The 13,975-nt window shown below is 30.7% G+C and overlaps 2 protein-coding genes across 2 annotated transcripts; both read right to left on the reverse strand.

Moving 5' to 3' along the window:
- Nucleotides 1–5,483: 5,483 nt before the first annotated feature.
- On the reverse strand, nucleotides 5,484–10,603 carry Polr3G (RNA polymerase III subunit G). The gene is made up of 4 exons (XM_088264508.1): nucleotides 10,448–10,603; nucleotides 9,514–9,642; nucleotides 7,877–8,028; nucleotides 5,484–5,904 (listed from the first exon to the last, which is right to left on the reverse strand). The coding sequence occupies exons 1-4, from the start codon at nucleotides 10,601–10,603 to the stop codon at nucleotides 5,667–5,669; spliced, it is 675 nt and encodes a 224-aa protein (XP_088120634.1). The 3' UTR covers nucleotides 5,484–5,666.
- Nucleotides 10,578–12,259, reverse strand: Dph3 (Diphthamide biosynthesis 3). Its single transcript, XM_088264510.1, has 3 exons — nucleotides 11,894–12,259; nucleotides 11,713–11,787; nucleotides 10,578–10,716 (listed from the first exon to the last, which is right to left on the reverse strand). Exons 1-3 carry the CDS (start codon nucleotides 11,999–12,001, stop codon nucleotides 10,645–10,647), a joined length of 255 nt encoding a protein of 84 aa, XP_088120636.1. The 5' UTR covers nucleotides 12,002–12,259; the 3' UTR covers nucleotides 10,578–10,644.
- Between the last annotated feature and the right edge of the window lie 1,716 nt (nucleotides 12,260–13,975).

A 13,975-nucleotide genomic window follows, 5' to 3' on the forward strand; every position in this document is an offset into this window, starting at 1 on the left:
GACTCGTTATGCGATTTACTTGTTATTAGAGGTGCTCGTTACGAGAGGTTCTACTGTATATAGAAATATATTTCATACAGTGACTTTAAACAAACTATACCAGGACTGACTGACTTAGTGTTAATTTTCTGAATTAAAATTCTATCAATTTTTTTTCCAAATTTCGAAACGTTACCAAAGAAAACATAGTTTTTAGTTTTATCACTGCCGCACTTAAAGCCAACATGTGCAAAATAAAACGATATGAATTTGTAATAGATTTGTAACTGTAGTTCCGGAGATGTTATCGGATGTTACTGTGATAAAATATATCCGTACTCATTTGAGATATTAAATTGACACATAATTCATAAATATTCCTGTAGAAATAGGAATTTCCCATAATTTTAACTAACTTTATGTGGTAATATTTTATAATAATATGGTAAGTCCATTTTGTAAGAAGTTTTTTTTGTCCGCAATTTGATATGTTCTATATTATGCATAAATAATAATCATCTGTATATATTAATGTGGGCATGTATACCTTATCTTTGCTGTAAAAGCTCATTGAATCTTACAGTATTTTAACAAAAGAATTTTAATAATTTGATAGAGATGCAATGATTTATCTGATTACTATTTGACCGAATACATAATAACTTGTCCGCAAGTGAGAGTTCTTGAAAACTGAACTCTATCTGAGTCGTGAATTCTTGCAAACTAAACTGTATCTGAGGAGTGAGTTATTGCAATTTAAACTGTATTTGAAGATTAAATTCATTCAAACTGAACTGTATCTGAGTAAATAGTGAGTTCTTGCAAACTGAACTGTATGTTAGGAGTGAGTTATTGTAATTTAAACTGTATTTGAAGATTGAATTCTTCCAAACTGAACTGTATATGGGAATCGAGTTCTTGCAAACTAAACTGTATCTGAGGGGTGAGTTATTGCAATTCAAACTGTATTTGAAGATTAAATTCTTCTAAACTGAACTGTATTTGAGTACATAGTGAGTTCTTGCAAACTTAACATTGATGAAAAAAGAAAATTAAAATTATGGAAATTTACTATTCATTGCATCTCTATTAATCTCAGAATTTTTCACAATATGTAATTGTAATCAGATTTTTTATTGAAAAAAATATGTTTTAAGGTAGTTTCTTATTTAACCGAGGAAGAAAAAAATTATATTCTTCCTTTTAAGTTTGCTGTGTGAATTTGATACATAAAATTAGTCAATATGGACCAATGTGACATAGTATGGGCATACGTACTTGAAACAATAGTTTCGGTATTACAACTTAGTTATCATAGTAATTTCCATCATTTTACTTTGAATTGTATCAAAGATATATGTAAATACAATCTTGATGTAATGTGATCACATTCCACATTTTAGTTTTGTAGGATTTACTTTTATTTGTACGCTGATTACTTTTGTATTTTAATTCAGTATTAAAACTATGTTCAGTAATGCAATCCTGGCTTCCATACATTCAGTAAAAAGATGCGTGGCCATAAAAGAAATAAAATCAGTGTATAGGAAGTTGAAAATACAATACAACTTTATTATTTGGATGAAAATGAATTGAGAAAAATTCACATTAATCAATAAGAGAAATGGAATATCAAAACTCTCTTTACTTTCCAGTATCATTACAATTAATATCATTGTCATTCATTTCAATAAATAGATTACCCCTTAACTTAGCACCCCCACTAAGTGAATGATATTGAAAGTATTAAACTGTACTTGTATTAATGAATCTCAATATGTTTACCATATTTTTGCATATGGTCAACATATTGAGCTAATAACACATTTTAGAAGATAATTTTATGTTTTCTTCTATAACTCTTTGTTTTACTACAGTATAATGTTACTTAAAATCTATCCCTATCTAATTACTGAATGCCTGGGAACATTTTTTTCTGTATGGCCTGTTCATAAAAGAACTATAAAAAAATCCAATATTAATCTAGTTATAAATATCGACAACTATGTATACATACATATCGCTCACTCCTTTCAAGAACGTCAAAAATCAGGAGAATGTTTTGAAAGTTTGAAAATATAATACAATGTATTAAAAATAAATATCAAGCCACTTATTGAACTTTTTACTGTGCAACAGATCTTTTTAGGTAAAACCTGAAGGTTTTTTCTCCATTTTCTTCAAAGTGCAAAAACAACAGTTTCTGCCCTGTAGCGGGTAAATATTAAGTTAAAAATATGCCTCTTTTGCTGGGATATATGTAGTACATTTTCTGGGCATTCCGAAAACATGCACAATTGAAAATTGACAATTTTGATATATAACGTTGTTGAAAAGAGTGAGCGATATGTGTATCCATCAAACTACTCTACCTTGCCACAATACAATTGAACAATTAAAATCATAAAAAGGTTACTTTTTCCTTAAACGCTACAATGCATCCAGCTGAAAGTTGATTTGTATAATTTGTGCCTATATTTTAGTATTTATTCATTCCTACAAATAATGCTTACTATTTTTTTTATAGTATTCCAAACCTATAGTATGCGATGGTTAATGTTGTTTGATGAGTTTTGTATAAAAATAATAACTCGACACTGGCTATAACACCCAAGATGGGTGAAAAGCCATCAAAAAGAAGAAGAGTATAAAGAAAAAATATTTTGCCACTCGACACTTAAAGTATGAATAAAACACTTGTTTTTTACCACTTGAGTATTATATTGTTTCAACTAGTTTTGGAAGCTACAGATGCTTCCATTTACGGGTTAGAATACAAACAGTTTATATTCAAACCCATACATGGAAGCATCCAAAGCTTCTGAAACTAGTCGTAACAATATAATACTCAAGTGGTAAAAAATAGGTGTTTTTATTTATAACTTAATGTTTTGCCACAAAGTGAATGCCGAAACAATAAATAACGCTCAACACTTTGTGGTCCGATCACGTATAAGTATGTGTTTTTGTTACCAGTATTAGGTTGCTGCTCACATATTAATACGTGTTCATCTAATCTCCGGTTTTTCACACCACGGTGGATTTATTCGGAACAACTATTACAAGCTATTTCTTGGATCGTACTCAGTCTAGAAGCTTTACACATCGTTTCAGTGAAAATGTGATGTGTTTCTATTTAACCTGTGACATTTATTGTTGCCATTACGCAATGAGCACAGAAAATGGCCAGCTCCAAGAGGTGGTAAATTTATAGGGCAACCAAAATGTTAATTGGTATATGACATGACAACTTCTATTTCTTACTACTGGAACACGTGGATTTCACCCTCCAAAAAAGCAAGGAAAATTTTCAGCTGATGTGATGTCGATGCTGTTTTTCTCAGACTTTAACAATACTAAATTATAAACGAAAACTTATGTTTTTAAATGTTTATATTGAAACAATCAGAATCATCAAAATACACCTTTAATATTCATTATATTGAAGTAGTTATTTTCAATTTGTGAAAACAGCGTATTCGATAGTACTTAAAAATATTATTTATTATAAGAGGGTAAGAACTCTTTTTTTTCTTTGGGGAAAAGCTGTGTCTACATTCAAAACAATAATAATCATCGCCTTCTGTAGTTTATTGATCTCTTTTGTATTGTATTATGATTTTTTTGAAGAATTTGACTTTTTTAAATACATAAACATGGCTGTTGGATCAAAATATGCTGTATATATAAATAGATTTTTTTTCAAAACCGTAAAACAATATTGAATTCAAACAATTATTTATCAGTTTTTTTTTTCAAACTTTTTATTCATTTTCTTGAATATTTGCAAATTTATGGAAATTATTTACAAAAAAGTATTATTATCATTATAAAAGATTAATATAGTATTTTTACTGAACGGAATGTATCAAGAAGCTGTCATGTTTAATACAAATTCAATTGTATTTTTAAAAAAATTATTTGTTCGTCATTCAATTGTTAAAAAGCAATTTTTTACCTTTACCAAAAATTTGGCTAAAATATTATTTCCTTTTATTACCCGTATTATTAGAGGCTTGATTCACTTGGCATTTTTTCAGTTGCATCAATTAAATTTGGATTGTTTGTATTTACTAAAAAAATATAATTTTTTAAAATTGCTAATGTGACCTCAAACCTCTACTTATTTTCTAGTCAACTGTAAGGTTTTTAAGGTATTATAGTTACATGTATATCTTTTTTATAATTAATTTTAAAATTTGTCAGTTTTATAAAAAACATATATTGGTCAAATATTGTACTTTTTACAAAACTTGTATTCAGATTTTTGATGCGATTAATAAATAATATTTTATTTAAATTTACAAATAGATAATATATGCATTAATTACATTGTAAATATTATATTGGTTGCTTTTCATGCAAATTGAATTATACCTATTAGTTATGTACATACAGTAATTGGAGTAAACTGCACTACATATGTATTTATTATTGTCTTGATGTGTGCTGAAAATAATTGAAGTTATGTATTTTTTATTAATTTTTGAAGTGATCATTAACGTCTTCACGCTAATTAGCACATATTTTGTGAAATGCTTTCTTCACAATAAATTCATTGTAATAATAAAATTTGTTTTATTTTTAACCCCGGATTTATAAACTTTCATCTTTCATATTTCTTTCAGGTATCAGTAGAGAACATATCAAACTACTCAAATAAAACAGTATCTTGTAATAAAAATACTTATCTAAAAATAAATGCAATTTGAGGAAAAAAAAGACATTTTCATTCGCAACAATGTATCAATGTCGTGTGAAATTAGCTTGTCCTCGGAATTTTCACTATCGATCTTTCGATTGATGAACGATATATATATTTTCCTTTCAAAATTAGTAAAATTGTTTATTTGCGAATATTACTGACAAATCAGAACTTTGGTGATCCGCACGCTGTGACACAACTTCTCAGCTCAACTGCGTAAATATACAGGCGTCATCGTCGGCATATCGATAGCCGTATTTAAGCAAAGTATATCAGAGTCGATATATCGATTCTCAGCAATCAATTACAGTTAATAACATAAGTGTTTTTCTTGATTTATTTTTACATATTATAGATTTTTTTAAATTCTATTTTATCAACAATGAATAAAGAAAACACTTGTTTTATACCACTTGAGTTTTTATTAAAGACTACATGTTTCAGAAGTTAAACTTCCATCATTCAGGTCTATATAATAACTATTATCAGACATTATACAGACCTGAATGATGGAAGTTTAACTTCTGAAACATGTAGTCTTTAACAAAAACTCAAGTGGTATAAAACAAGTGTTTTCTTTATTCATTGTAACATGTCTTACCACAAAGTTAATGCCGAAACAATAAATAAAAAAATATTTTATCAACAAAGTATCAAAATTTTAATTTCTTTTATTACATTCATACTTCTTTTGTATAAAAAGATACTTTGTCTCTATTGAAACATCTTTAACATATCTCAATATATAGCCCTCGGGAGTTAAATCCAGTGTTTACATGCAATAAAAAAAATATATTTAAATGTTTAACATCTGTATATTTATCTGAAAACCATAATATAAAAATTTCACTGCTTACATTGTCCAATACACAAAAAATAGGGTAATAATAAATAAAGACCCAAGTTTATAAAAACATTTTTCTTATAGAATATACAATAATTACATAAATATCTAAAAATATAATATGACTGAAAAGATCAATCAGTATACTGGTCCGTCGTCTAGATTCTCATCTTCATCTTCGAAACCTTCGCCGTTATCGAAATAGTTGTCTACATAATCAGTTCCGTCATCCATCTCTTCGTCAGGATCTTCCAGCTCCTCTTTCTCAGAATCCTGTTCATCTTCATCCCCCGAAGCGTTCTTGTCGGCCACATTGGCAGATCCTTCTTTAGTCACATCTTTTTCGCTTAGCTCCTTCTGCTCCAATTTTTTCAACCTGGAAAAATTAACAAAAAATAATGGTTTTACTGCATACTAGATTTACTGCTTGTCATATTTTTTTGCATTTAGATACTTGCACAAAATCTTATTCAAACAAAACGTTAGCTGCCATTGTGGGCTTTCATCGGGACAAAAAATTTGAGTAATTCTTAACCCTTTCCGGTCTTATGTCGAATGTCATTCGACATTGACTTTATTCCGGTGAGTCCTATGCCAAATGACATCAGTTTAGTGTTAAAATACAAGCAAACATATTTTTTTCTCACTCGTATTTAGTGTAAAATGTAATAATAAGAGACAAGATTGCATAATAATAATAATAATAAAACCCTTATCCGCACCCCAATGGTGCATAGGGCACTGCGTCATATAAACGCAGTGTTATCTTGATCGTTTACACATGAAGGAAAGGTGATCAGCCCTCCGCTTCAGGTACCAGTCCAGGGTAATATTGAATAAATATGACAGTGAAAAAATCACTAATATTTATTTTACCCCCCTTGGGAATCGAACCCGGGACCTCCAGAATGGTAGCCGAGCGTGCTGACCATTACACTACGGAGGCGGACGATCGGACAAGATTGTATACATTCAAAATAAAAATAAATTTTTAACCCAAGTGTAGTTTTATCTTTTAAAAAAACTTGGATGTATTGTTTAACCCTGTAATGCTGTAAATCTATTGTGGACCTGGTGGAATTTTTTTAATTTTTTTTATGGACCGGAAAAGGTTAAACAAATATAATTCATCAACTCACCACCCCGATAATAGCCCATAAAATAGCAGCTGAAACATTGACTACCAAAAAGCATCAACACACAACGGCATATTAACCCAGAATAAACCAAATCATAATAGTAACAAGTGTTCCAAATGACCATATCTTGATATTGCTTTAAAACTAAACCGAAATTAGCCTCTTCAATCTAGAAATAAAATAAATTGCAAATTTTATGGTGCCAACTCTCAAATATATGTACATTTTTCCCAAATGACTGAATGCACACCCCTGAAAGTGAATGTACTCTCACTTATAAAGCAGCAAGCTATGGCATAAAAATTACTTTCATATTAGTAGGGGTGACAAAAGTGTATAATGTGTGCAAGGAAAGTGACTTATTGATGAATGTTAGCAAATCCAAGATTATGGTTTTTGAAAGAGAAGAATGCAGATCTGAATGTGAAATACATGATGGTAAACGGAGAGATTTTGGAACAGGTAGATGATTTCGTGTATTTGGGTAGTATGTTTTCTAGGGATGGAAAGATTGATAAAGACATAGAAAGGAGAGTGAATGCTGGGAACAAAGTGAATGGTGCACTGAAATCAGTTACAGCAAATAAAAACCTATCAGCGGAAGCTAAACTGGCAGTGCACAACGGAGTCCTGGTGAATGGTGCACTGAAATCAGTTACAGCAAATAAAAACCTATCAGCGGAAGCTAAACTGGCAGTGCACAACGGAGTCCTGGTTCTAATGTATGGAAGTGAAACATGGAGTTGGCAAAAGAAGGATGAAAGTAGACTGAATGCAGCCGAAATGCGATCTCTCAGAAGAATGTGCGACAAAACGATGTATGATAGATGTGCAAATAGCGAAATAAGGAAGGAATGCAAAGCTGAGATAAGCATTATCGATAAAATTAAGAAAGGTGTGTTGAGATGGTTTGGACATGTGGAACGAATGAGTGACGAAAGAACAGTAAAACAAATTTATGAGGCGAATGTTAGTGGGAAAAGAAGCAGAGGAAGACCGAGAAAAATATGGCACGATCAGGTATGCCAAATACTTGAAAGTGGTCAGGTTAGGAGTCGTAACAATCGGCGGGTATGTATGAGGAGATGCATGAACGTGGAAGAGGCGAAGAATGTTTGCAAGGACAGAGTGGTTTGGCGCTCTATTCTCTCTGCCTACCCCTGCGGGAAGCGGCGCGATGGTTAGTTAGTTAGTTTTTTTTTAATTTACCTAGTTTCAATATCAACAGTCTTAGGTAATTTTCTTTTTCTAGACTCCTTATTGAGGTTTCCTTTTCTCATTTGTGGTGGCCGGAGTTCACTCGGCATATGTGGCCAGAAGAATGTAGATTCCTTTACGCTTTTACCCTCATTAGAGAGCACCTAAAATACACAAATCATTTAAATTATTATATTACAAATTTCGAAAATCTTACCCTCCCATACCCAACCTGCATATTATACAAATAATAATTTACATAAAATCCTCGATAACTCAAAATCTAAAATTGATTTATTACAAAAAAGTGGTGTTTGTGAAATTTCGTGTGGAGATTGTGATAAAAAATATATTGGCCAAACTGCGAGAAATTTAAAGATTAGAATTAAAGAACATCATAGCGGTCTTGTTAGTAATTATTTTTCGGAATTTGCAAATCATATAATAGATACTAATCACTCATTTCACTCTCATAAATTAAAATTATTACACCTTGTTCCATATAAAGGCCAAATTATGAATTACATATCTTGAAAATTTAGAAATCCAAAAAAACCTGAATTCTAATATTATATATCGCTCACTCCTTTCAAGAACGTCATAAATCAAAAATCGTCAATTTTCAGTTGTGCGTGTTTTCGTAATGCCCAGAAAATGTACTATATCCCAGAAAAAGAGCCATATTTTTAATTTAATATTTACCCGCTGCAGGGCAGAAAATGTTGTTTTTACATTTTGAAGAAAAGGTATTGTTTAATTTTTTTTTTTAATATACTAAATATTTTTCGAATGGAGAAATTACCTTCAGATTTTACCTAAAAAGATCTGTTGCACAGTTAAAAGTTCAGCAAGTGGCTTGATATTTATTTTTAATACATTGTGTTATATTTTTAAACATTAAAAACGTTCTCCTGAAAAATCAAGTTTTTTGATTTATGACGTTCTTGAAAGGAGTGAGCGATATATATTAATATCATTTATTAAATAATATATTGTTTCAAAATTCTTCACCATTGCTTTCCATTTTTCCTTTGTTTTCAAACTCCGTCCCTTGACTAACCCCTTCCCCTTACTTTCCCCTCTCCTTATTTATAGAATAATTTTATATTTTATATTTTAGTTATTATACAGACCTGAATGATGGAAGTTTAACTTCTGAAACATGTAGTCTATAATAAAACTCAAGTGGTAAAAAACGAAGTGTTTTCTTTAATCATATTACATTCTCTATTAACACACTATGTGCGGGCGGAATCGCGCTCATAATAGAGATAAACATCTCTGAAAAGTAGTGATAACATTTAACCATACTGTATACATCGATATGAGATCAAAAGATGCCGCAAAAGTCATGCGTAAAAATGACTTACACACAATTTACGATGAGTCGAGTGAAAAGGTGAAATTACCCTTCCCGCCCAACACCACCAGTCGAGTGAAACGGTAAAATTACCCTTCCGGCAGATAGTGTATTGATAAAACATTTTTACCGTTTGCATTTATAGCTGCCTTTATACAAATGCGCACAATTACATGCGCAGGAAAATCCTGGGGACTTATTGCGTATGACTTATAAAAAGTACACTTGCATAATACAAGTAAAAATGGCTAGTCTCGGTTGAATTTTTTGAGTTGGATTATTATTTTACCTTATACTTGTCTGAATATCTTTCTATGTCTGTCTTCACAGTCACCGGGAGGACAAATGATGGAGAATCATGTAAGAAGTCAATAAACTGCCTTTTTAAAATAAGCATATAATCCATCGCCACATCCATCTGCAATGAAATTTAGTATTCAGCATAAGAAAAATAATTTTTGTATTATATGGGGTAATATTAGCTGTCCGCCTCCGTTGTGTAATGGTCAGCACACTCGGCTACCGTTCTGGAGGTCCCGGGTTTGATTCCCAGGGGTGGGTAATATAAATATATGTGATTTTTTTACTCTAATATTTATTATTCAATATTACCCTAGACTGGTATCTGAAGCAGAGGGCTGATCACCTTTCCAATTGTTAACGTCGATTTCGAAACATTCATTTGAAAATGCCATAACTAGGCGAAACAATTGTCACAGTATTCATTTTTATGTGTTTTTAATAAAATACAACTTAGTACTTAAAAAATCTGAGTTTGATTAAAAAATTAATTCATAAATCAAAATGGAGTTCTACAAATTAAACGCCAAATCAATAAATACTTATTTATTGTAACTGCAGACAGTTGGCAGAATTCCATATTGAATTGTTGGGTAATATATCCAAAATAAAACAACGTTTGTTGGATTGAATTCTACATTTATTTATGTATTCGTCTTCTTAGGACATTATCAAACACTGTGTTTGATAATGTCCTAAGAAGACGAAACGCGTCACGTATTAACATATACATAAATAAATGTAGAATTCAATCTAACAAACCTTGTTTTATTTTGGATATATTGCCCAACAATTCAATAAATACTTTTTTGTACCTGATACGTACGGGATACGACTTCGGGCGATAATATAGTGGAAGTATTACAGACGGTCGTATGGGTAGGGCGGTTAAGTGACAAGGTAGAGGTAGAGGTTTATTTTACCTGTAGAGGAAGAGGTTTATTTTCCAGTTTAGGAAATAATGGTGGAGGACCCATGTTAGGTCCCGAGATCACTTCACCTCGTCCTATTCCCATGGACTGCATTTGTTCAAATGTCAAAAAGGAGTTGTTTCCGCGACCACGGCCTCTTCCCGCCATTTTGAATGGTTAATTTATTACTATTATCACACAAATTTCAATTAAGCTTTCACAAGATCTTTCTTTTTATCGTCGTCTGTTGACACCTCTTCTATTTCAGCTTGGAACTTTTCCTAGAGAAATCAATTAATTAATAGGTATAAATAAACTTTTCCTGGAGAACCCAATTAATTGGTAGGTATAAATAAACTTTTCCTGGAGAACTCAATTAATTGGTAGGTATAAATAAACTTTTCCTGGAGAATTCAATTAATCAATAGGTATAAATAAACTTTTCCTGGAGAACTCAATTAATTGGTAGGTATAAATAATCTTTTCCTGGAGAATTTAATAAATTAATAGGTATAAATAAACTTTTCCTGAGAACTCAATTAATTGGTAAGTATTAATAATCTTTTCCTGGAGAATTCAATAAATTAAAAGGTATAAATAAACTTTTCCCGGAGAAATCAATTAATTGGTAGGTATAAATAAATTTTCATGAATAATTAAATTAATTGGTAGGTATAAATAAACTTTTCTTAAAGAATTAAATTAATTGGTAGGTATAAATAAACTTTTCCTAAAGAATTAAATTAATTGGTAGGTATAAATAAACTTTTCCTGAAGAATTAAAAATTAATTGGTAGGTATAAATAAACTTTTCCTGGAGAATTCAATAAATTTGTAGGTATAAATAAACTTTTCCTGGAGAATTCAATTAATTGGTAGGTATAAATAAATAACGTGTATTTGAGCATGCAAGATCAAAGGTATTTACTAATTACAAAACTTTTTTGACATTTTATACCGACATTTGTTGAGGATGTGATTGTTATAGTCAGTTTAAAAACAGTAAAATTTTTAAATAATAAATGTTGCTGATCTAACAACGAAATTTGATTATGGTTTTTTGGTCACAAATTGGTTTTTGTGAAAACAAATCCACTGATCGTAATTTCATTTGTACAAAAAACTATGGTCAATGCAAATGGCAAAAACCCACAAGAGATAATATTTATTTAAACATTTTTTACGAAGGAATCAAACGGTTGATAAATTAAAAATAGCTGAAGAACAAGTTGTAAGCTAGATGCAGAAAACACCTAACTGATATCAAAGAAGCTTACCTGATCGTAAATTACTTTGATGATAAGAGAACAACTCGGGCAGGTAGCAATTTCTTCGCCCGCTACCAATTCGTCCTAAAAATAAATAAATTGTTAGTAATTTAAAAAAATAAAAACGTATATCATTTTAATATTATTTATGAAAAAAATAAAATAATAAACAAGTCTTATAACATTTTACCTTCGATATCTGAAATCTATCACCGCAAGGGCAAGGGTAATAATAGACCTCAGTTTCTTCGTCGTACTCAAAATCTTCTATTTCAACTTCATCATGGAAAGATGTCATCTTAAATAGAAAGTCATCTAGAATTCTAGAAGTACGGGAATAATACAATTTTTCGCAATAACACTAAAACATCAACTGCAATCGGTGATTCAAAATTTTCGTATCGAGCAGCGACATGTGCACATGGTTATTTGACGTTTGAAAAAGAAAAATTAAAATCTAAACAAAAAATAATTTTACGAATTCAATAATAACCCTTATTCACTTTAGCTTACGTTCTATTATTTAATTTAAGGCGTTACGTTTCTTCATGAGTTATAAAAGTAGTCTTTATTATTAATATTTTTAAAGGCTATTATCGCCTGAATAATGAAACAAATTTTACAATATGGCTAGCAGCACTAGTCGTTGAAATAAATGTCAAAAGATAACCTCCATATATTTGTGTGAGCGATTTGTAAACATCCATATAAAATATAGACTTTGGCTCATTTTATTAATGAATAAATAACAGAAATAATATTTTTTTAATTCTCAAAATGGACACAATAAATTTACGCAATGTATGTATAATTCCACTATTTTTTCCATTTAATATTTGTGTCTGCTTTAACACTTCTGATTACTTTATTTCTTTTTTAGTTTAGGGACTTCATGCTTCTTTACAACGAGACTACAGAGAAGTGTTTTTCAAAATGCGTTAATAATTTCAATTCAAGGCAACTTGATAAAGATGAAGTAAGTCTAATATCCAATATGTTTTTACATAACCTCTTGTTCCTGAATTGTCATAAAAATAAGAACTTATATCGCTCACTCCTTTCAAGAACGTCATAAATCAAAAATCGCCAATTTTCAGTTATGCATGTTTTCGGAATGCCCAAAAAATGTACTATATCCCAGCAAAAGAGGCATATTTTAAACTTAATATTTACCCGCTATAGGGCAGAAAGTGTTGTATTTGCATTTTGAAGAAAAGGTATTGTTTAAGTATTTTTTTAAATATACCAATTATTTTTCAAATGGAGAAAAAACTTTCAGGTTTGACCTAAAAAGATCTGTTGCACAGTAAAAATTTCAATAATTGGCTTGATAATTATTTTTAATAAATTGTATTATATTTTTATACTTTTAAAACGTTCTCCTGAAAAATCACGATTTTTGATTTATGACGTTCTTGAAAGGAGTGAGCGATATATGAAAACCAAAGTGCCACATAAATAGACGCTTAACCTTTGCATGAGTGCAAACCTGGGATCTAATACCCTATTATCCAGTCATCCCCGCCTGGTTTTAATATTGAATTCGGATTTAAATTTTGCTGATACCATTTGATGTCCAAAATGCAACGAAGCTCTGTTTCCTCCATCCATTGTATACTAGACATTACCGCTTTTCTTTTTATCCTACTTGCTATCCTTCCTCCATTTACTTTTCCACATCTTTCACCCTAAGGTCCTTAACTATTCTCTTCTTAATGAACGTCGAAGTCTATCTATCAGTTGGTAAGATGTAATTTGTATACTAACGATATATGTAGTGTAATGGTCAGCATGCTCGGCTACCGTTCTGGAGGTCCCGGGTTCGATTCCCAGAGGGGGGTCTTTTTCACTGTAATATTTATTCAATATTACCCTGGACTGGTACCTGAAATGGAGGGCTGATCACCTTTCCTTCGTGTGTTAATGATCAAGATAACACTGCATTTATATGATACAGTGCCCTATGAACCATTGGGGTGCAGATAAGGGTTTGAATGAAACTATCTGTAGATATTTGTATTTAACTATGTCATAAAATAAAACCTAGAGATGGTGAGCTTTATTTTTTATTTCAGTTATTTTTACATGATTTCTATCTTCACAATACAATGTTAAAAAACTGCATATAATATAAAAAACCCACTCCCCAGAGAAAGTCGGACATCAATTACTGTACTCCTGGAATGGTTAATATTAGTAATACTTGTATCAGTCTGATATTATTCTATCAAAGTTTCCCCGTATATAACCAGAGCTTAATATAAAATCCATG

The sequence above is a fragment of the Brachycentrus maculatus genome, unplaced genomic scaffold (genome assembly GCF_059751285.1).
Source record: "Brachycentrus maculatus isolate JH-2025_06_01 unplaced genomic scaffold, ASM5975128v1 h1tg000229l, whole genome shotgun sequence".
Taxonomy (NCBI): Eukaryota; Metazoa; Arthropoda; class Insecta; order Trichoptera; family Brachycentridae; genus Brachycentrus; species Brachycentrus maculatus.

Coding starts and splice junctions, on each gene's coding strand:
- Polr3G (XM_088264508.1), bottom strand. CDS start 10,603: ATGGCGGGAAGAGGCCGTGGTCGCGGAAACAACTCCTTTTTGACATTT. Junction 9,643..10,447: donor ATAAACCTCTTCCTCTACAG/GTAAAATAAACC, acceptor ATTTCATTGCAG/ATGGATGTGGCGATGGATTA. Junction 5,905..7,876: donor ACTGTTGATATTGAAACTAG/GTAAATTAAAAA, acceptor TAATTTTTCCAG/GTTGAAAAAATTGGAGCAGA.
- Dph3 (XM_088264510.1), bottom strand. CDS start 12,001: ATGACATCTTTCCATGATGAAGTTGAAATAGAAGATTTTGAGTACGAC. Junction 11,788..11,893: donor ATAGATTTCAGATATCGAAG/GTAAAATGTTAT, acceptor ATTTATTTTTAG/GACGAATTGGTAGCGGGCGA. Junction 10,717..11,712: donor TCAAAGTAATTTACGATCAG/GTAAGCTTCTTT, acceptor TGATTTCTCTAG/GAAAAGTTCCAAGCTGAAAT.